The sequence below is a fragment of the Penicillium samsonianum genome (genome assembly GCF_028829775.1).
Source record: "Penicillium samsonianum strain IBT 33392 chromosome Unknown utg000003l_segment0_segment0, whole genome shotgun sequence".
NCBI lineage: Eukaryota > Fungi > Ascomycota > Eurotiomycetes > Eurotiales > Aspergillaceae > Penicillium > Penicillium samsonianum.
The window spans coordinates 7,175,027-7,196,992 of NW_026643261.1; the positions used below are offsets into that span (position 1 = coordinate 7,175,027).

Consider the following 21,966-nt stretch of genomic DNA (forward strand, 5'->3'; position numbering starts at 1 on the left):
TGAGCGATGAGATATGAACGTTTATAGTTTGAATATCAATTTTATGTACAGTTCAAACTCTATCTTGAAGTTTCAATTAAATGTCCTTTCGCGCTATAAACGCAGCCAGATATAGACTTGAGTACTCCGTACATACCACTACTCTAGCTTGCACCTTATTGGGTAGAATAACTACTATTTACGGCCACTTCTTCCCTAGTCTCTCCAAATGTTGATAAAAGAATGTCTTGATAATACTATCAATAAGAAATAAGAACATTGTGTGTGGGTATCCAAATATTATATCCAACCATAAGAACCAAATAGTATGTACGGCCCAGGTGAACCCCCAACAAGTGCAGGGGTACCCAAAAGCCAGAGAAAGAAAAAAACGACATCAAGTATACCAAAAGTCCCGACCCAAATCTTAAAACGACTTAAACTCATTTCGCATGCCGCACACAGTAAAAATCTAGACCTCAACCTTGAGAGTCTCGATCGACGAACCAACCGAAGTCCTGCGATCCTTAATGAACTTAGGCCAAGTATTCGTAAGCACAAGGTACTTAATACTAGCCTCCGCAGCATCAAAGATCGAAGCCTCAAAGTCCGCCGGAATATCACCCCAGTATTGCACGCGGTCCTTAATCGACCCCGCCATCTCAGCCTGCATAGTCTTCCCAGAGTCCACAGAAGCCGGCGACGGCAAATCAAAAGTGAATTTATCAAAGGGGGTGGTGGGATCACACTCGCGCTCCTCGCCGTACAGAAGACGCGTCGGTTTCTCGAAAATGTCTTCCAGCTTCTTCAGCTCCTGGCTCGAGATATTGACCGGGAACTCAGCATGGCGGACGCTGATAAACTCCGCATAGATGTGCAGCGCGCGGTTGAAGTGTTCGCGGACGATGTCGCGCTGGCTCTTTTCTTGGAGGGCGCTGCCGTCTTTGATGGATTGGGGTAGTCGGCTGCGCCATTCTGCGACGCTGGTCAGGAAGACGATGTTCTCGCCAGAGAATTCGCGCAGAGCGGAGAATTCTTGTAGTGGGGCAGGGTTGCGCTCGAGGACGTGCTCGAGTGCGCCCATTGTGAGGATACTGTCGCGGGAGTTGAATGTGCTTGTCGAGCTGTTCGATTTCCAGCCTGACATCATCGATGCTACCATTGTCACGTCGGAGTGGAGGGAATTTTGTTCGGAGCCGGTGGATTTGACCTTTAGTTCCCAGCGCGCAATCGACTCGAGGGTTTCTTGTCGGAGGGATTGGTGGCGCATTACTTCCCAGCAGGGGAGGAAGACTGTGAAGATTTCGATGAACATGATGGATAGGCAGATCCTATAGCATAGCTGTGTTAGAGAATTAGGTCTTCATGGTCAAGTTGGTTTAGAACTTACCACTGGGGAGGAACGAAGACCGCGTTAACCGGGGCCATGGCGGGGACGTAGAGACCGATGAGCCACATTGGGGTAGCGTGTAGGTTGGAAACAGCGCAGCCAATGGTCTGGACTCGCCAGCCGTGGGTATCGTGGATGTTGCGAGACTTCCAAAGGACGACGGGGGCAACGATCCAAGACCAGAAGAACTGCGAGACCACACCAGGCCACCATTCCCATCCTGCACCTTGCGCCGCGAGCACCTCTGCAGGGGTACCATGGACTCCGGTGCCGGGAATACCCCATGAGCTATGGTACTTGCGGGAGATCACCCACATGAGGACAGTGAGAAACACCTGCATGAGATGGTGAGTTAGATAAGAATTGTCACAGACATGAAAAGGTAAGGTTAATCATACCTGAGCAAACATTGCGATAGCAACGTAAATAAGAATCTTGGTGGTATATCCGAGAGCACGGAAACGGTTGATCAACCCATTCTTGTGTTCCAAGGTAGGCGGTTCAGTGAAACGGTGTCCGTCCAGAGCAAATTTTCTCTGGAGCTTTGCGACATGTTGGAAGCGAGTGTTAGAGCCATGGAAGAGCGCCATGCCACAGGGCAGCAAGGTTCCCATAAGCCAATAGGCGCAGTCACCCGGCAGGATAGTTCCGATCATAGTTGCGAACTGGGTCGGGAGCCAGTATAAATGAAGAATAGCGATAGAAGTTAACGATAGAGCGAGGCCTCGAATGCGAAGAGTCGGCATATCACGGTTGGCGATCAGATAGGCCATACCGGCCACGAGGGCAGAAGTCCAGACACATGCCCAGACAGCCCACCAGATGGTGACGGGGCCGAGATCAATCTGGGCCTTGGACTCAGCCGTGGCACCGTATTCGGACCCCATATCAAGAAATGCAAGTGCTTAAGGAATGTGAGTGAAGTTGGGTAGCGCTTGACCCGTCCAAAGTGCCGGGTCGTCATGTTTTTATGTACAACATCGTGCATCGACGGAACTGGAGCCACGGGGTAAGCACTTGCACGAGCAAGTGGGCCCCTAACCAGGTTTTTTTCGGCGTCGGGATGTCGATCATAATGGTTGGGATATTCTTTTTGATCCATAGTTCTGCTGGGAACCATTGCGTTGTGGAGTCTCCCAGCCGATTGAGGTATATAACTGCTCAGTTACGGTCTCGCTTGAGTTCCGTTGCTCCATCGTTGCGGTGGTCCGTTTGGTCCCGTTCGCGGACGGGGAATATCCACAGTTGATATTTGTCAATTGAAATGAAGCGATGATTGGTTGGATAAGATGAAATTCGCGATCAAGATCTCTTGGCAGCAAGTCTCCCCTTTTCTATTGAACCCGCCCTTGACGCTATTGATTTTTCCCAAAACTGTGTTCCCGTGAAGGAAAATCGTAGCCCTAAGAGGCAGGCCTTTTACATTTTCTCTCTAACTACTTTGTATGACGTTTTAATGTTAACTTACAATTGTCTGTATATAATAATAGGTGTAATTATTTCTGGACTTCTCTCCTGTAATTGCAATTTCGCGCAAAAGTCCTGGATGTTTCAGACGCATGCTTGTACCCTGTGTCAAATTAGAGACAGTCTCTACTATTGGAGGAAACCCCAGACTAGCATCACATGTCTGGGGTGTAATATAATAGTGTGCTTTGGATTTAAGAGCCAGTATGTAGCAGTATCCAAATTTGGCCTAGCATATCAAACCCCGAAACCCCGAAGAGACTATCGTTTTACAAAATCAAGTATGATCAAAATTGAGGCCATTCATTCAATTCTCAGGATGAGAATAGATAAAGATACCGCATAAAAGGGAAAAAGGCCCAGTCTATTCTCTGCCACAATATACAAAAGAAATATGTACATAATAATGAAAGTAAAGAAACTAAGGAAATCATGTATCGCAGATCACTTAATACGCGAAGGCTCAAAAAGTCCCTTGGCTTTGGCCTCCTCCTCAGTTCCCGCCTGCAAATTCCCAGAATACTTAATATCAAATCCAGGAACACGTAGAACATCCTTCAGGCCCCTATCCACAACCTCCTCCTCCGAGCTTGCATACATATAACCGTAATACGTGTACTGCCCCGCGTCAGAGATCGACACAGCGCTAACCTCGGGCTTCACACAACAATCCCCATCATGTTCAGGCTCCTTCAATCCCATCTGGAAAGCATCCAACTCACAGTAAGCCTCAACATAACCATAATACGTCCCACCATAGTAATCACCACATTCTCCAGGAACCGGCTCCGCATCACAGAGTCCCATATGTCCAACCTCCTCCAGGGAAATCGCACACATAAACCCGGTGTACCTATGACGCACGCGCTCCGGCATCGTAAAAAGCCCATCCTTGCAACATCCCCAAGGATGTTTGATATTAGTAAGTCCCATTGCGCGGGCATGGCGTAGATCATCCGCCCGCAATAACCCGTAGAACTTCCCGTCTTCACCGGAGATCCGACGGATATCCTCCAGCCAACGTCTTTCTGCATCTACCTCCGACGGTGCATGCATTACCCCATAGAAGAGGTGGAAGTCGGCTCGTCGCTCCGCGCAACATCCTCGGACGTGAATTGGATCCAGTAGGCCCTGGCGGTTTGCGTCGTCTTCAGAGTCCGCCATCATGAACCCTTCTGACTCACCTGAGTAATTACCGTACGGCCGAACCTCGCGCAGCCCTCGTCGGAAGGCAGATTCTTCGTCTGCGAACATGCTGCCCATGTACATGTGCTTCTGGGGCTGGGGGCTGGGGCTGGCGAAGCCTGTTGGATCTTGGGGGATGTGCAGGTGCGTGGGGAGATGGCGATGCTGGCATTATTGGGGGTCGCAGTGGTGGGATTCTTTGCTTGCCACATTTGGACAAGGGACTCTGTGTCCCAGAGGTGGGGGTCCTCTTCGATTCCCAGCTCGGCGTTCTTCTCGCGCCGGTCCCCTCGGTCCTTCTTTAGGAGTGCGGTGTCCAGGAGCTTGGAGATTGCTTCCTGTCGGGCTTGTTTTTCGTTGTTTTCTTCAATGCGCTTCAGGACGGTCGCTTCAATACGCTGCTGCACAAGGTCAATGTCAAGAGAGGGCTCGTGAGACGAGTCATGGTCAACTTCAGGGTTATCAACTGTGGCCGAAGGAGGTGTGTCCTCCAGAGCAACATGGGGGTCATCTACGTCAGCAAGGTAAATGTTCATGTCCAAACTGGAGGCGTCAGCGTCGTGCTGTTCATGGTCAGTGTTCCCCTCCCGCTGTCGCTGCTGCTTCTCAAGATATTCGTCAATTCTCAGCTCAAGTATATTATACCTTATCAAAGAAGATCCGCAAAGCGACGAGCCAGAACTGTCTGTGTCGCAGCTACTTTTTTCGCTGGGGGATGCATATACAGTGGCCTCGGCGTCCGGTGATTCAATTTCAACGCTGCCATTTACGTAGCCACTATCATGGTTGCTGTAGACGTGATGAACCGGACTAGACTTGGGAATTGTAGACACAAAAGAGTCAAGATCTCCAGCTATCTCCGGTGAAGTTGGATTAGTACGAGCAAACTTAAAGGCCGTCCCAGACGACTTATTGGAACGCGCGAGACTTCCGCGATCCGACTCCAATTCGCTGGCAACAGCACGCGGGCAGATCTGACCATTGTCGCTGTGGCCAGCACTGTCCGCGTCCCCATTGCCCGAATCACCAACGGCAGCACCCAAGAAGACCAGACCATTGTCGCTGTGGTCAGTACTGCTTGTGTCCCTGTCGTTGTGGGTAGAATCACTCACCATGCGCGCGTTAACTTCGATGATTTGGCCTGTAGCATCCAGGCCCTCGATGGCCCGGTAAGAATCGGACGTTTGGGCCTGGTCGTCTCCATGAGAGGAGAGGTTCTTGGCCCACTCACTCTCGCACTGCACGCACATGCTAGGCTGGGTGGAGAGGAGAAGGTCATGGGAGGCTTTGATTTGGGTGCAAGATACGCTTCGCTCTGGACCGGCCAGGCGGAGCTTGTTTGTGTATTCTTGGCAGCTGGTCATGCTCCAATTGGAGATGTGTCCGCAGTTGGGATAGTGGTGGTAGGTGTGTTTACACATTTTGAAGGAATAGATGAGTTGAGTAGAGGGAATATATGAGATGAGAGGAGAGGAGAGGAGTGCCCTGCTGCAATATTAGATCTGCGCGAGGGTCAGGGTTATATATTACTTGGTCTGGGTGTTCTGGGAGTCTCCGATAGGCGAGTACAAAGCCGAGTCGATGAACAAAGGCAAATGATATAACAAAGACAGGGTCAAGGGCATTGTTCTGGTGTCATGATAAAACTCTTTGTTCAAACTGCCTGTGAACAATTGTTTGTGTGTAAAACAAATTCGCAAGGATTCTTGGTCTATTAGACACGTTGCTTCAACTACCTTCAAAGACATTTGTTGTCCTCAATCCTCATTGTATCCAAGCCACCTGGGCAACAATGACGATTGTATCCAACTCAGATGACACAAACTGTAAAACATCGTTGACCTTAGGGTACTGGAATGGTTTCGTATAGGTCCAGAGTTGGCTCGCAAGTTACTCCGGTCCAATAAAGAATGGAACTGGAAATGGAATGGGACAACGCTCCAATATCTGTTATTCCTATCTACACACATATCTACAATATAGTAGTATGTCAATTTAGCGGAGATAATTGTGAAGAAGTATTACTTTTCATCGATCACCGTTATTTTCAAGCTACTAGACTATTGACCAGACCGATCACTGATGGCAAACTGATGTGCAAGGGGTTTAAAGTAACAAGCTACATCAAACCAAGTTGGCCTAGTTAGGACATAATTTAAAGATGGGGGCTTTGATAACGACGCACTCTCCTTCGAAGGTTGGCTATGAACATACCTCAACGTGCAGGATACCTGCAGATTTTGCATATCGAAAATAAAGCACACTAGGCTCTAGCTCTAGACTCAACATCGCATGAACAGCATCCTACACAATAATCACATTGCTCATAGGCACCCTGTCCTCCACAACATCCGATGATGGACCAGAGAGTAATCCACTGGAACCCTTCTTTATCGCATCCCTCGGATAGAACACAGCATCATTCTCGATCACAAACACACCCAATCTCCTGAATACCTGAGTTTTGTAGTGCGGGTCATTCGAAACCCCGAGAAGCAGGCCCTCCTTTGACGTGACTCGCATGGCCCATATATGCTGTGTAGTACTACCAGAAGAATACTGCATATCGAAACACCCCGTCGCCACAATCTGGGCGGCATCCGCCGGACTCAAAGGAGACTTGCTTCTTTTCACCAGTGGCTTGTTTTCCTTTGCCTCAAGCAAGACCGTATGTCGGTGCATACTCTCGATCGGATACATCGTGGTCACTCCCGCAATCGTACCCCAGGCCGATGCTCTCCCAAAGTCCTTAGTATCGTATTTCGAAACCCGCACTTCGCGTACATACGCTCTGATTTCGAGGGGAAATTGGGGGAATTCTTTACGCTTGACGACTAACGGACCCCAGGCGTCCGGCTCAGCACTCCATGACCCTCTCACGGGTGCACAGCGAAACATGGCCCCGTCGCTCAAAGGGAGCGTAAGATAGCCTTGGCATACTGGACCAACGAGCGACATCCACGACCAAGAGGGTGCTCTTCTGACTTCCTTTTTTTCTTGCCCCGGCTGTTCTGCTCGCATTGGTACTGTGAGTGCAGAGAGCCGCGGATCCACGAGCCGTCGACTGCGCCATAAGAGACCGTAGACCATGTCTCTTTCCCACAAGCCGGCCATGTAGCGTTCGCCGGGAATACTAGGACTTTTCTCTTTGGGACGGAATCTGTTTATACCGGTTCGTGGGATGTGAGCTTCGGCAGCAAGCGCTTGCTGAATTTGCAGCACGATTCCAGATATCGCGGCGTGATTATCAGTTGGATCAAAGAAATCGCGCTCCGAATACTCAGAAACCATAGCGTACCATCTGTACAGTATCGGACGGTTCAGGCCTTGGGCCCTGGACGCTCTCGTATACCCCTGCTGCTGGACATAAGCGAACTGTCCCGGGTCAAATCTCTGTGTCTTAGGGTCTCGGAAACCCAAAGATCTGTAGAACTTCGGAGAGTTGTATAGTTTCAGCCCCGGATCTTTAAGGGGGGGTACTGTATGAGGAACGAAAGGTTGTACCAGCCGTCCGCCTCTTGAATCAATTGGCAGCGCCCGTCTTCGTATTCGACGCGTTCGCGACAGCGGAAACTGAGCTGCTGCTCGCCATAGATGATCATACGTCGTCCCATTAAAGACTCTTGATAGCACCATGCGCGCTCGTCGGTTGGACCTATGTCGTAGTTACGTGGCAGAGAGATCCCGAATTCACTGTCCTGTTTTCCAGGTGACCTATATGGAAGCTGGGCTTCTTGAACCATGGGCTTGTACTTGGGCTCGAGGAATCCCGATTCAGCATCTTTGCCCCTGCCGGCCACGATCGTCAGATCAGCATTACCGTAAATTTGGCAAATGTTTACTGATTGTGTTGCCCAGTCGTCATTGTCATCCTGAATAATGCATAGTCCATCAATCCAGATGTACTCGTACTGAAGCTCTCGCGCAACCTGTATACCTTCCCGATGACTCCGGATTAGTTTCGAAAATATGATTTTCTTCTGGAACTCTGCATGGGTCGCTTTCTTCAACTTCAGCATTTTATGGCTCGAAGTACCCCAATTGTACGAGAGCGCTGCGTACAGACCGGTCTGGTTGGGCTGAGACTCGACGACCCTGACGTTCGCGTCAAGTCCTGGAGACTTTGCTCCTATGTACAGCAGCCTTGTGGGAAAAGGTCTCGGCTGCTTCCGACCACAGCGGTGGTGGGAGATGTTACATCTGTGAAGCCAATCGCTTGTGATCGCTACAACTTCACTGCGCCTATTAATTTGGCCGGATTCTCTTGCGTATTTACCTCCCAAGTCGGTCGCAGCAGGGGAGCCTGAGTAGTTGCAGCTTTTGTCAGCGGTGACTGAATACCTAGGGAAGAGTAGAGGCACTGTCATCTGATCACTCACCAAGGCGCCCAAAAATGTTAACACGCCCAAGAGTCTTTCTCGCCGGATTGGCGAAAAGACTGGGCTTTGGGTCATCATCTACATCAATAAAGATTTCAGGGCCTATGTTGGATTCTTTCAGAGAAGAAGACAAGACCCCAACGTTGTCTTGTACTCGTTCCGAGAGAACAACTCTAACAAACACCTTCGAGCGGCGTAATGCAGCATCGGTATTCCAATCGTTTAAATAGTGCTTAACGGTGTCGGCTGGACACTGTTGTTGAACGCTCTCCCATAATATGGGGCAGATTAAGCACCGGCCTTGACTTTTAGCGCATGATCGAAGCTCCGCGAGATTCTGGTGGTGTTCTATTCTGCTGTCTGCGGCAGCTTTCAAACTTCCAGGTGCGTTCTTTTCGACCACGAGTTTGGTACACGGTGCGCACAAACGTCCTGTCATGTTGCCAATAGATGCTTCTCCAAAAAGTGAAAAGCTGTGAGATTGAATGGAAATTCAAAGAGATAGGAGCAGTAGGGATTTGAAGTGGAGAGCGTCAGAGCTGGGCTTGGTGTGCAACTTATTCGCATTTTAAACAACCACAGATGGTCAGTCGCCTCGTTGCCTTCTCTTAGGCTTACTTTCTAGGCGCACAGTTTAGAGCCTAATAAGGACAAGTGAGCGGGGTACCATGTCGGGCTTTGGATACCTACCTAGGTAGGTAGAGGCTATGAAGAGTCAGCCTGATTCTATTGGTTTAATATGCATGTACTCTGCCACTTATTTTGCGCCCTGCGTGGTCAGTTGGATGATGGTCTGTAGTGTGACCAGTTCCCATAGGTGTGAGACTTGATTTGCACTTGTTTTAGCCGCATTGGGGGGCTTGTGGTTTGTGGTTATTATTATAGCGTGTTGGGCCAATGGTAGCTCATATTGGGGGGGGGGGGGGTTTGGTGATGATGATGGAAAGGAGTTCATAGCCTGGGGAACAGCTCAAAATTTCCTTTTCTGTTGGGCCAGGCAGATGCGGATCCGACTGATAGGTATGTAGATGGCCCGTCATCGCGTTATCTTCAAGGGGAAACCGCCCAAGTCAAGGATTACAGCGGAAATTTGGCGAACGTGCCCAGACTCTGATGTCATGGCATTGGCTCTATAAAGGTATTCCACAGCTCCAGCTCTTCTTCCTTTCCCATTTGCTTTAACAGCTCAGCCAGCTTATCATGAATATGCGAAAGGGCAACGGGTTCCTTCCCTTCCCATGTCATACCGCCACTAATCAATGCCTGCTTTAGCCATGCTACGGCTTGCCCCATATTACCTCCTAGCTCACATATCTTCGCGATATCCTCCATGGTGTGTACAGCACACTCGTCATGGTATAATGGGTCCGGGTTCGGGGAGTCTAACTGCCGTTGCCCTACGATATCAAAGCACACACTCAACGCCGCGGTCCAGTCGCATTGATCCATGTACACGTGCTCGAGCTGGCGACTCAACGATCGCTCTTGCAGTGACCCGGGGCCTAGCAGGGCCCGAATGGCACAAACGCCATCATTGGCCACCCGCAGTGCTTCGTCGTACCTTTTACTGCGGCGCAGGAGAGCACATAGGCGTTTAGTTGCGAGTTCTGTGAGCTCGTGGGTGGGGCCGAGTGTGGCGCGTAGCCGCTCCGCAATGAAGGTGAGTGCGCGAAGAGAAACGTCTTCGTCGCCTTCATCATCCCTCAACTTGTTAATGACGAGAGCTATGGGATGATCTCGAGGGAGTTTCTCTCGCGCCACCTGACTTAGGTGTTGGAGCATGCCCTCTCGGACATATGAGCAGGTGGCAGTATTCAGGGGTGACAGTGTGCTCAAAAGCTCGATCAGAATGCTCGCTGTGCCTTCGTCAATGGTATTAGACCTTTTTGTTGTCGTATTCTTGAGAAGTTGAAGTCCTCGCGTCTTGCTGTGGCTTGCACCACGTTGCTCTCCTTTCGATATCTTCATGAAATATATTGCTAGGTCGGTATCCTTCCAGAAGGCTGCCCTGATCAATTTTGACGACGCATCGAAATTGCCTGGTGTGTAGAACGTCCTGATACTGACGAGCATAAACTCTAATCTCGCAGTTGGCAGTTGGCTATTCAGCCCCATAGTTGGCTTAGTGGCAGCGCCACCCCCCAAAACCCCAGTAAGATAAGAACGCATCTGTTCTGCTCGTTCCTGGGAGAGTCTTTTTTCTTCCTGAGGCGTTTGAGATGTAATAGTTGACCCCGAGATGCTAGCTGTCTCGCTCGAATCTGACCCTGGTGCAACAGTATCAACTGTAACAGCGTGTATTCGACGTACGGAGACAGTAAAATCTTGGAAATCGCTCCGCATCAAGTTCATCTGCGCCTCTATGTTCGAGAGTCCTTGGCTTGAAGCTGCATTACCTGCCACAAGGAGCCCGTGCGTGGATGATTGCATCTCCAGCCCGATCACTCCAAGCTCTCGCACGACTTCAATATTAAGCCTATTGAGTCTCTCAAGTTTCTCGACCAGTTCCTTTTCCACCTTGAGCGATAGGAAAGTTTTCCATATACGATGGATAGGTTTTGCACGGGATTGACTGTCCTTAGTGAGCGGTATCAATTTATTGTGAATGTCTTGTAAAGCCGGGAACAGCATGCTAGCGCATCGAGACAAGTTCTCCGTCTGTGCGGGGTCGAGACTGAGGTAGAACTTCGAGCCCGTATTGCAACTGTGGCACAGGCGACTTATTGAGTCGTCGACCTCATTTAGGAGCCTCGCGAGCTTTTCGGGGACCTCTTTGAGAGACTTCACGAGTTTGATCGTGGTAAGCAAAGCTTGTGCAGCTACGCTTACCATTTGCATCCCCGCCGCCACGCCCCCGAGGATAGCGAGAGCCTCCGCCATTTTCGTATGACGCGGTATCCAGCTTTCCTAACCTTAGTGTCGCTCCAAAATGGATATGTGTTATGTCTTTTAAAGGAGGTTTACTCACGATACGGCTAGTGACTATACTGAACTTGCAGTAGACTTGTGAATTGCGATTTGAATGTAGTGTGATAACTAGGAAAAATTTTCGCTCCATCCCCGTTTTCTATTCGGGTTTATGAGATTTGGACCTTTTCATCCACGAAGTGGTGTGTGATTGTTGATAGCTCAGACTTGGGCGCTCTTCGTATTTTAGCTGCCCAACACTGCCACTCACCATGTGCTCCACATGACCTATGACCCACCCGTGGACATCTAGGCAAATCATTTCGCCAATATCTAGTTCTTCTAGGACATCAGTTCTTTCTGCGTCGAAGCTACTAGCCTCGAATGTACTGTTTTAGTCCTGATTATTATTATTGTCATGATCAGTCAGGTTATTTTCCGCAAACCCCCTTATTGCAAATGCATAGCCCCGGAGGATGCGGGGGCAATGTAAGCTATGCTAGGAGGGTCATATGTGTACCTAGCACAGCTTGTGTACGCTTAGATATGACTGACTAGGAGTCAGAAAAACTATCTGTGGTTACAGCTGAAAACTACGTAGTCATAATAAGAAAATGTACTAAGTGAGGGAACCAGGCCCCGGTATTAAATTTAAACGAAAGACGAAAGTAATCATTATCTTCAGCTTTAGAAATAAAATCTGCTAATGAGGCTAAGTATCACCTAGATGATAAAGACACGGAGCACTCAACCGTGCAGGATAATGATTTTATCCCACCACCGAGAAGGAGGAAGAAGTGACGAGGCAATGTCATGCAGCATACCGATGAAGGTGCAATCCTTATCAGATTGTCAAGTTGTCAGGTGAGACGTCCTTAATTGTAGTTCCTAGTAGGGGTCCTGGGTTTTACTACTTCGTATGTGCTACTGGTAGGAGATTAGAGGTCCAAAATAGAGGAATACCGGCTTCCAGGTTGTCAGGTGGTCAAGCTTTTTTAATTTAGTTCAATACATGTAGACCACATGTAAGCATAACTAGGTGGAATCGTGGACGAGTTAGAATGCATTCCTACCATGCAACATGATACACATTGTATGCAGATAAGGCGTAAGCGATGTCGAACCACAGCCAGAAGCAGCGCTAATCTTGCATCCACAGTAATTACTGTTCTTAAGTTCAGTTCTTAATATGAATGTCATAAATTATACCATAGAAATAACTCATTTACAGCCAATCTTAGAAAAAGCCGCACTGCTGCAATAGCAGTATTCTCAACACGAACATATCACCTCAAAACATCCAGACCCAGGTAAAACAAGACAAAATAAGAAAACAAAGAAGTCAACCCTCCAAATCCATCAAATACCTAACCCCAGAGTCCATCAACCACCAAGCAGCAGTCTCATGCATCCACCTCACAACACACCTCTCTAACGGCATCTTCCTAACCTCATCCGCTCTCTTCCACATAACAGTCTCACTACAAAACACAACATTCCCTTCTTCCTCCTGGCTTCCGTCCTCCTCTTTATAACTAATCGCCAGTCTCCCCTGCGCAAAGTCCACTGCCTCCATCTTAATCTCAAACTCAACCCGATCCTTCCTCCGCACGACAACGCGATAAACCCCACAAATCAAATCCCCGACCTCAAAATCCAGCGCGGCAAGATACCCCGACTGAAAACTCTCCTTCTGCTCCGACTTCTTACTAGCCATGGCAAGCATAAGCGCCTGCGGGAACCGCGAGAAAGCGATCATGTTTCGGCGCAAGAGTTTTTTGAAGAGCAGGTCTGTAGCCTCACTGCTGGGGAGGCAGGCCCGCGGCACAGACTGTGAGGCATGGTCGTAGAGCGTGAAGTACTCATCGCTGAAGACGGTTTCTGGGATTGATTCTATACTTGTTCGTTTTGTGGCTGTGGAGAGGGTTCCAGAATGGGACTTGTGCGCTATGCGTTTTGATAGACGATCGTGGAAGATGTACAAGTAGATAGCGGAGGAGCTAGTTATTATTGCTGTTGCTGTGAAGATAAGACGAATCATTTTGTTTTTGGTTGGAGCTGTGAGATGTCTTCAATTGTGGCATTTGAAGATTTGTGTTGAGAGAAATGGATGTCAAGTGATCGCATCATCGGATACGAGGTTGGCTTGGCGCGTCATCTACTCCTATGTCTATCACCATATCTGCCAGTTGCAATGGTTTCCATATAAATTCAGCATGTTAAATCGTAAGTCGATCAAATCTGCGACCATCAGATCGAAAAAAAATTAAGTTAAGAAGTGTACAACGCCAACCCAACCCACAATCAATGACGTCAACAACAAAGTGGTATCAAAAATTTTGAAAATACAGCAGAAAAAAAGCAAAAGCTAAGTAAAAAAAGCCCTCACTTCCTCGCCCCATTCTGCAAGACATTTACACGGCCACTATTGTGCCATGTCGCAAGCCTAGCACCACACTTACCACAAGAATGCTCAACATCCTTAAGCGAGGACATCAAGTAAGGGATACAGCCGAGACAGCAACAGAAGCAAAGAAGAGCAGCCCAGCCACTATACCAGACGGAAAAAGTCAATCACCAATCCAATATTTCGCGATCGACGGGAATCAAACTTACTGCGTAGTCCCACCGCTAACAGCCTCAACACGAGTCATCTCCCGCTGTCCACAAACAGGACAGTCAACCGGACACGGCGCAGACTGGACACAGTGCAGCGGGACGGCCGAGGCATATCCACTGGGGTGGCCGGAGGGCGTGTAAAATTGCTGCGGCTGGCCCGGCCCTTGCTGGGGTTGTGTTTGTGCTTGCGAGTATTGTGGTAGGGGCTGGCCTGCATACGCCTTCTCGGGTGAAGCAGTCATTGATGTCGATGCGTCGTAGGATGGTGTTTGGCCGATGGAGTCGGGTTGGTGGGGATATTGTTTTTCTGAAGGGCCGTTTACTGGCGTTGGCGCGTTGCTGGAGTGCAGGGCGTCTGGTAGGGACGGGGCGGTGTGTGAATGGGTGTCAGGGTTTGGGCTCACGGGGCCTTGGTTATAATGGTCTGGGGTGACAACTTCGGGAGCTTCGCTGTATGTGGGGACTGGTGCTGGAGCTTGTTAGTTATTGGGTACTGTGTGGGATGCGAGGAGTTTTAGGCTTACTAGGCGTAGGCTCCGGGTGTTCAGGGTGTCCTGTCATTGCTGCTGTTGAATTTGGAGTCTGGGGAATTGGGGAGAGGTGATTTGGTGGGGAAGCGAGATGTTTCACTTGTGTAATGGGGTGGGAAGGGTTATAAGTCAAATCTGACAGAGCTTGCAAATAGTAATAAGATAAATGGTAAAAATAGAGCGATAGGATCGTCAAGGGCTAATGTGTAAATTGTAATTCGTATTAAAGTGGATACCTGGAGATTCCATGAGTGCACTGCCTGAAACGGGTTTAGAAGACGCCAAGTCTAAGCCGCGGCTTAATACATGTCAATGAGGGTTTCAAAGTCACTGTGTACTTAACAAGAAGTCTAGGAGAAAGTCGGCAGATTGGTCTATTGTTGACCCAGCTCCTTACTCGTGGCCCGTGATAAGAATTTGGAAACATAAAAACACGGGCATTGGCTACAGAAAAGGCACATGGCGTGTTGGAAAAGGCTGTTGAGAGGAATGCGGCTTATTTTGCGACCAATCTCCGTTTAAATCAGGCCAACATTAAGGGACTGGAGATACTATCATGTACTTTGTTCAACATAAGTAGAGGCCGCGCAGAATTCTTACAAGGCAAATCTATATATTGCAATATAACCTGTTGATGTTAGTAAATCGCAGTTCATTCTACTTATTATACCATCCAAATCCCAACGAGTTCAAAATCACAAAATCCAACGCATTTGGCCCCTGGCAGTTTTAAGATTATTACACCCGACGTGGACGATGATCGCGAGCGCCAACCCAATCACACGGCCCCTTGCGGCTTCCCTGCCGATCATTACCCATCTGGGCGCCCCTCTGGGTGCCTTTGAAGGCTGAGGGGTAGGCTTAGACGCAAATGCTCCTTAATCATGCAGACGCCTCGTGGGGCTTCGCGATATTTGGCCCCCAAGTACTATTCAGAATATGAAGTAATATTATTACATTAATTCCATCATTGCATAGAGATGATAGCCTTGGAATAATAGCATGGCGTTTTGTAATATAAAGTGAGATAGCAGAGTAACCTAACAAGTCTATCTTTTTAGTCTCTGGATGGCAATGGTATACCTCGCTTTCGTGTAAAGTCACAAGCTACACTTAGAACAACCTGGGAAGATGTAGATTTATATATAATCACGACTCAACTCTCAACTCCAGAGCATTGCCTACTAAAGATCAAAAGCCAAACCGAAAAAGAAACAAAATCGCTTCACGCTAGATGCAAGATGTTATACGCATACCTCATAGACCCCAAACTATTAGAAATACTGATACCGAATCGGTCCCTCTCCCCCAATATGATATCCATATTGCGCAAAAACTGCCAAAATCTCACTTCTCTGCAATGTCCCTGCATAAGCCACAACCGTCTCCGTCCGACGAATCCCCCCCCTTAACAAACGGATTCGCCCCACGCTCCATCAAAAGCCTAACCATCTCCAGAGCATTCGACTGGACAGCCTTATACAACGGCGTCTGCCAAGGATACCGCATAAGATCAACCGCCGCGCCGCGATCAAGCAACAGCCTCGCAACCCTCATATTCCCATTCAACGCCGCCAGCGCCAACGCCGTATCCCCCGTAACATTAACAGCATTAATGTCCGCCCCGCAGTCCAGCAACATCTCCACAATTACGTTCTGTCCGTACGTGGCTGCCTGCGAGAGCCCCGTTTTGCCCGTCCCTTTTCCCGCATCGATATTCGCGCCTGACGCAATCAGCATCCGCACAATGCGGTCGAAGCCGCGTGCTGCGGCGACGTTGAGCGATGTCTCGCCTTTCACTGTCCGTGCGTTCATGTCCGCACCGTATTCTAGTAGGAGGCGGGTTGTGGCTTCGTGCCCGAAGGAGACGGCAGCCATTAGGGCTGTTGTGCCGTCGGTGTTTTGGGCGTTGGGGTCGGCGCCTTTGGAGAGGAGGGTTTGCACGGTTTGGTGCTGGTTGGATTTTATGGCGTCTATGAAGGGTGTTTTTGAACTAGTCATTTCCCATAAAATGCGGCTCATTCGGTGGGGCTTTTTTGAGTGTGTGGAAACTTTGAAGGAGTGGAGGTCTAGTGGGGGTTTCGGCGGCTTGCGCTCGGTAGGTACTGTCACTGGTATTGGGAGGTCCATGTCCTTGTCTTGTGGAGTGGTCTCTGTGAGAACTGGGATGGGGAAGTCTTCGGCTGGTAGCACTTCTTTTTGTGTATCTGTGCAATCTTGGATGTCCAATATCACTGGTATTGGGAAGTTTTCTTCTCGTACTGTCTCTTTTTCTGGATAGGGCTGCTGTTGGCTTGAATATGAGCTGCGCTTATCTGAAAATGAGAAGCCTTTCGGCGGGAGCGGGAGGAATGGAAGCCCAGTTGGTTCGTCTGCTAGCCAGTCCTTGTCATCTGGGCTGCTCTGACGTTCCAATTTCAGGATTGGTGCTGGTGCCGTAGACTCATGGACTTGCTCCACTGGAGCCGTGTTCTCCTTATTAACAGGCAGTAGGCTATCTGTCTCTGCTATCTTTTGAAGAGTCGAGAGAACGAAGTCACGGTTCAGAGTCAACAAATCAGAAGCAATACCAGTAGCGACCAACTCTCCTTGCAGCTGAGGCCAAGTTTCATCTTCCTCAAGCTTCGAAGAGTCCTTCAAAACGTCAGAAACAACCAAAGCCTCCCTCTTGCCAGCGCGAATGTCATCGACAAAACACCTCAACGCGCGCGCAATAATCTTCTGTGATGATCTGTATCAATGTTAAAACCCACAAAACCCATACACAGAACCTCGCGAACACACATCATCATATTCAAATTCACCTCAGTAAGCCCAAAAATAACCGACGAGAGACGCGCGCGAATGTCAGAAACCAGACTCTGAGCCCCGAGCGCATCTGGATGTAGCAGCAGCTTCTGCAATTCCAGCAGTACGACATGGCAGCTGTGCAATCTTTTTTTCAGGACTGCGAGATGGACGCATTCTGGGCCTAGAGAGGAAGTATACGTCTCGGTCGCGCTTAGCACGGCCAGAAGCAGACCAAGCTCGTTTTGGGCCTGGTTCGCTAGGGCCGTTGACCCGCGCGTTGACTCATACAGGGAGTCGACTAGGAGTCGGATTGCTGTGGTTTGATGACATGGTGGCTGGCTACCTGTCGCTGCTTGTAGAGACATGGTGTTGAGCTTTGGGATAAGCAATAGGACTAGACCTGGAGTGCTGAGTGCGACATCCAGGTGATTGGGGGACCCATCTGGAGGGGCCCGTGCAGCATCGGTCGATTTTTGGCCCCCTCTTGACCATAGGGGGTCCGATTTTATTTTTAGTGCTTAAGTCATAGTAGGAAATGTGATGTGTGTTATTGAAGTAAATAAAAAGTAGACAGGGTAAATTAGACTCAATTTAGGGGAATTATCACGATATAGGGAAGACTCGAAGCCGATTTGAGTACAGATTAATGTGGGCAGCCTGTAAGGGACATGAGGCTACAACCTCCCTATTTATTCTCAACATCAAGGATCCTCTAAATTAGCATATCTACTCCGTATAGTCTTCGGTTGGCAGGCATTGGAGATCGAGAATTCAAAATACTACATCTACTTAATGTAAAATAGAGGTCTACAATGGAAAATATGTCAAATCGATACACCTGGTTTATTCAATAAGAAGCAAATACAGAAAATAAAAGAATCTCACGGGCGAGAAGAGTTCTGAAGTCGAACGCAAGAACTCATATCCAGAGGCAGCGGCTCACTGGAGAGCAAGATAGTATTCGGACGAATGTCATCCAAATCCGAAGCTACATAAAAGTCAACGCTGGCCTTCGGTGCTGGCAACATCTCATCCGCTTCAAGGTCAGCAATGGCTTGCGTCAAAGGTACCATAATACGGTCGCGGCACAGGCGCTCGAACTCAGCCAAGAAGTGGTCCGCAGGCCTATTGCGGACAGTTCGACAATTCGGACATGTCCGTGCCATCTCCTCACCCAGGACAAAGATGGCCTTCAGCAGCTTCACAAGCTTGTAGAGGACTGGAAGGATCTCGGAGCGAAGACCGTCTCCGAGACTCAGGAATCGAAACTCCTCGTATAGACAGGACTTGAAGCAGGCGCATGCGGTGAGAAATCGCTTTTCATAGTTCATCTTGTCAACCTCTTCTGTGCCTGGGTATCTATTCGAGCTCATATTGACTGTCTGTGGTGGAAATAGACTGGTGGCTTGATTAGCAGGGTAAATGGGTGTAGGTCTGCTTACCTCGAGTATTCGATATTTGCAGATGATAGGAAGGATGGCTTGTATAGATGGAAGAATCCATCTATTTATGCTTTCTCGGTTATTGTTGGCAGGGATTATTGGACAAAGACTTTATTCATTGTAATCAACAAAGGAACAAAAGCCATGTCTTTTATAAATCCTTTGTCGAGTCCTTGGACAAGGAGACAAAGGCGGGTGCTTTATCTTCGCAGACAAGCATGATCGGACCGTTATGGTTAATAATGAGGTGAACAAGCAGCAAGCAGCTAGAGTGCTGAATCAGTGTTTCACAGTCACTCCGTACATCATCAAATATATTGACGTTAGCAAGGGCTTTACAATTGTATTTTGGATTTGCCTAAAATAGCAGATTATGGCCTAGAGTTTCACAACAAAACTAAGGAAAATAAGCTATTCTAGGAAGTTTTTGAAAACGTATCGTCTTCCTCAAACACTAGGACTCAGAACTTGAGTTACAGCTTCTCTCGAGTTGCTTGAGTCTTGTCTTGAGCTAGAACACGAGCGATTTCATGTATATCCCGAGAGGCTATTTCATTCACACCTTGACACACCATGACGCATCTGATCCCAGTGATAGAACTTATCGCAAAATTGAAAATTTGCTGAGTAGCCATCATTATCTTCCACTCTCGGTCGCTCTGGGCCGAGACCATAGACCCAAGCAATATATTGACTTTTCTTTTTTTTAATTATAGCTTCATGTTTGCAATCCTGAAGAATAAAGTTGTTTGTCCTTTGAAAGCATCATCCACCAGACAGTTTTGTGGAGTGTGATTATACTGTAGTAACTATAAGATCGCTCTAGCCTCAAGATACGATATATTGACGGAAAGCTCTGACAATCACTTTATTCAAAACTACGGAATCCAATCACGGACGTATATTCCACGTATAAAAATGGCAGAAAGGTTTGTTTCGTATAATTCTGGTTTTCTCATGCTTCTCGTATTCAAATTGTCTAGAACGTTGTGATTCACTATGGTCGGTTGCCGATTGCCACAATTTGCCACAGGCCTTCAGTGTGTAATGACGTAAATAGTACATTCTGTGTAATATATAGATCTTAAAAAATCTTAGTATCTTCAAGGTATAGGATCCTATTTAATCTTACATAATTCGCTTGATCTACCTTTAGCTCCCGAGATCGCCACACTTTAAATATCCACGGCCACAATGCCTACAGGATCATGTCTTTGTCAAGACCTTAAATATGATTATACCTCAGAGCCGATAACAAAGGCAAGCAGATCAGATATTTATCAAAAACTCTATAACTAAGCTAGGCTCATATTCAGGCAACATGCTACTGTCTATCCTGCCGAAAGCTCAGCGGTAGTACAAACACATTGAACCTACTTGTTCCAGAGGACCAGTTTCGTGTCACCGATGGCTCCGCCACCAAATATACTCAGATGCACGAAAGTGGTGTGAAGTTGACCGTCTACTTCTGCAGCAAATGTGGATGTACTATCTACAAGACGCATGAGAAGTTCCCAGGGATGGTTGTTATCCTAGCAGGAACACTCGATGAGCCCGATGCACTTGAAAAAGCTAAGCCAGAGGCAGAATTGTATTCTCAACACCGTACTCGATGGCTTCCGAATTTTGATTGGGCCGAACAGAAAATGGCGTTTTAGGCTACAGGAACATTATGTTTGGCCCGCCCTGCCTCTTTTATGATGAAAGTGATGGATATAAAAGTAGTAATATTGTTTGTGTCTCTAGTGGTGGTTTCCCTGCTATGACTGGCAATGTTTTCATGGTCTAGGCCTTGCTGTTGCCGTTTGATGTCTAAAAAAAGCTCGTAAAGGACCCATAGTAAGATATGAATGAGCCTTGAGATCTGTTGCTTTCAGAAATAAGTTACATTCTAGGCACAATTCCTTGGTTAGAGCCTAGGGTCATATGAACTCTTTATTCTGTCATTATGAAACCTTGTCCAGGGCCATTAATATAGCTGTACTATAAGCACTCGTGTGATCACAGTCGTATACATGTAATCAACTATTATATTTCAACGCAAGACAAATGCTACACAAAGGTGTTTGAAGTAAATATTGGGAAATATGTCCAGTAGTTCAAGAGTGAGACGTTTTTTTCCTTTTTTTATCATTGTGAGAGCTGCTTGTGGGCAATGGTGGCCCGATGAATAAGGTCATGAATTGCTATTTTGAAAAGAGAGTTAGAAACGCGGGCTTCATCAATAAAGGAAAGGGTATATACACACCTTCAGGAGGCACAACCGGCGGGCCCACTGGGACTTTGCGGTATTTCAGATAATCTGGCGATACAATGATCTTCCTGGACGTTAGATTGTGGCCAAAAGTCAAAGGAAATGCGACTTCACATTTTTGGCGTCAAGATCTGCATATACCTGATCCGCTATCTTTCCGATATTCCGCAACATGCTTGTTAAACTGGACGTTTGCGAGGAAACTCCAAGTAAGGGCAGGCGGTATTTCGAGAATATTTTCCTCCAGCTATACCATTTGACGGACGTTGATGAGACGGTATAGTTGTTATTCGCCAGCCAGCATATCAACTCCAGGTGGGCATAGGCTAGAAACAAGGCACGGTTGGCACATTGAACGTCTTGCCTTGAAGCAGTAATAAGTTGGCCATCGGACGCAGCGCGAGCAGAGTAGTCGCAAAGATATTTCCGGAAGCTCCTTCTGTCTAGCCTATTGGCTCCAAGATTGTCTGCAATCGTATAGATAGTGGCTCCTACACTTTCCAGTATTTCAACTGCGGTAGTGGTTTCTTCATGCATGGTGAATGTCAGGTTCGAGGGTATCAACTGATATTTTCAGATTTAGGTGCGATAGCGCTTTATAACAACACACCATGCCTTTTGAGTGGAACCAGCCAGAACTTCGGCACATGGATTGTTGTTATCGCCCAAGCGAGCGGCAACGAATAGTCTACTAAACCAAAATCCTGCTCTTCTTGGCTCATGTCACAGATTTGTTGCTAGTGAGCAGCAAGACTTGCGCTGGCACCCTGTCACAACACGAATCACAGTATATATTGACTTTATAAAATGTTAAAGTGATTGGACACAGATTTTGTTATACACGCATCGAGACGCTTAATGATATTTCAACAAAGGATAATGTTTCCGTTGCCACTCTTTTGTGTGACGTCTAGACCTAATGATAACATAGAATAGAAAAGGATAGTGAAACAAATCCCCTCTCTGATAGACATGGAAAAGAACTATGGTGGGGCAAGTCATATGATCTTGGTCACAAGCGGGC

At 47.8% G+C, this 21,966-nt stretch overlaps 10 protein-coding genes across 10 annotated transcripts; all 10 read right to left on the minus strand.

The window, feature by feature from the left end:
* Positions 1-451: 451 nt before the first annotated feature.
* N7471_006419 (uncharacterized protein) lies at positions 452-2,256 on the minus strand (the record flags this gene model as incomplete). The annotated part of the gene is made up of 3 exons (XM_057279138.1): positions 452-1,310; positions 1,370-1,704; positions 1,768-2,256. The coding sequence occupies 3 exons, from the start codon at positions 2,254-2,256 to the stop codon at positions 452-454; spliced, it is 1,683 nt and encodes a 560-aa protein (XP_057138748.1).
* Positions 2,257-3,280: 1,024 nt separating this feature from the next.
* On the minus strand, positions 3,281-5,442 carry N7471_006420 (uncharacterized protein; the record flags this gene model as incomplete). The annotated part of the gene is made up of 2 exons (XM_057279139.1): positions 3,281-3,967; positions 4,021-5,442. 2 exons carry the CDS (start codon positions 5,440-5,442, stop codon positions 3,281-3,283), a joined length of 2,109 nt encoding a protein of 702 aa, XP_057138749.1.
* An 883-nt stretch (positions 5,443-6,325) lies between these two features.
* On the minus strand, positions 6,326-7,312 carry N7471_006421 (uncharacterized protein; the record flags this gene model as incomplete). Its single annotated transcript, XM_057279140.1, has 1 exon — positions 6,326-7,312. The coding sequence occupies one exon, from the start codon at positions 7,310-7,312 to the stop codon at positions 6,326-6,328; it is 987 nt and encodes a 328-aa protein (XP_057138750.1).
* A 161-nt stretch (positions 7,313-7,473) lies between these two features.
* On the minus strand, positions 7,474-8,839 carry N7471_006422 (putative HET domain protein; the record flags this gene model as incomplete). Its single annotated transcript, XM_057279141.1, has 2 exons — positions 7,474-8,324; positions 8,401-8,839. The coding sequence occupies 2 exons, from the start codon at positions 8,837-8,839 to the stop codon at positions 7,474-7,476; spliced, it is 1,290 nt and encodes a 429-aa protein (XP_057138751.1).
* A 677-nt stretch (positions 8,840-9,516) lies between these two features.
* Positions 9,517-11,280, minus strand: N7471_006423 (uncharacterized protein; the record flags this gene model as incomplete). The annotated part of the gene is made up of 1 exon (XM_057279142.1): positions 9,517-11,280. The coding sequence occupies one exon, from the start codon at positions 11,278-11,280 to the stop codon at positions 9,517-9,519; it is 1,764 nt and encodes a 587-aa protein (XP_057138752.1).
* A 1,369-nt stretch (positions 11,281-12,649) lies between these two features.
* On the minus strand, positions 12,650-13,348 carry N7471_006424 (uncharacterized protein; the record flags this gene model as incomplete). The annotated part of the gene is made up of 1 exon (XM_057279143.1): positions 12,650-13,348. The coding sequence occupies one exon, from the start codon at positions 13,346-13,348 to the stop codon at positions 12,650-12,652; it is 699 nt and encodes a 232-aa protein (XP_057138753.1).
* A 344-nt stretch (positions 13,349-13,692) lies between these two features.
* N7471_006425 (LITAF-like zinc ribbon domain-containing protein) lies at positions 13,693-14,487 on the minus strand (the record flags this gene model as incomplete). The annotated part of the gene is made up of 3 exons (XM_057279144.1): positions 13,693-13,858; positions 13,924-14,395; positions 14,451-14,487. The coding sequence occupies 3 exons, from the start codon at positions 14,485-14,487 to the stop codon at positions 13,693-13,695; spliced, it is 675 nt and encodes a 224-aa protein (XP_057138754.1).
* A 1,316-nt stretch (positions 14,488-15,803) lies between these two features.
* On the minus strand, positions 15,804-17,611 carry N7471_006426 (ankyrin repeat domain-containing protein; the record flags this gene model as incomplete). The annotated part of the gene is made up of 2 exons (XM_057279145.1): positions 15,804-17,187; positions 17,241-17,611. 2 exons carry the CDS (start codon positions 17,609-17,611, stop codon positions 15,804-15,806), a joined length of 1,755 nt encoding a protein of 584 aa, XP_057138755.1.
* Positions 17,612-18,127: 516 nt separating this feature from the next.
* N7471_006427 (uncharacterized protein) lies at positions 18,128-18,619 on the minus strand (the record flags this gene model as incomplete). Its single annotated transcript, XM_057279146.1, has 1 exon — positions 18,128-18,619. The coding sequence occupies one exon, from the start codon at positions 18,617-18,619 to the stop codon at positions 18,128-18,130; it is 492 nt and encodes a 163-aa protein (XP_057138756.1).
* A 2,199-nt stretch (positions 18,620-20,818) lies between these two features.
* N7471_006428 (glyoxalase family protein) lies at positions 20,819-21,479 on the minus strand (the record flags this gene model as incomplete). The annotated part of the gene is made up of 3 exons (XM_057279147.1): positions 20,819-20,874; positions 20,937-21,006; positions 21,057-21,479. The coding sequence occupies 3 exons, from the start codon at positions 21,477-21,479 to the stop codon at positions 20,819-20,821; spliced, it is 549 nt and encodes a 182-aa protein (XP_057138757.1).
* Positions 21,480-21,966: the final 487 nt, after the last annotated feature.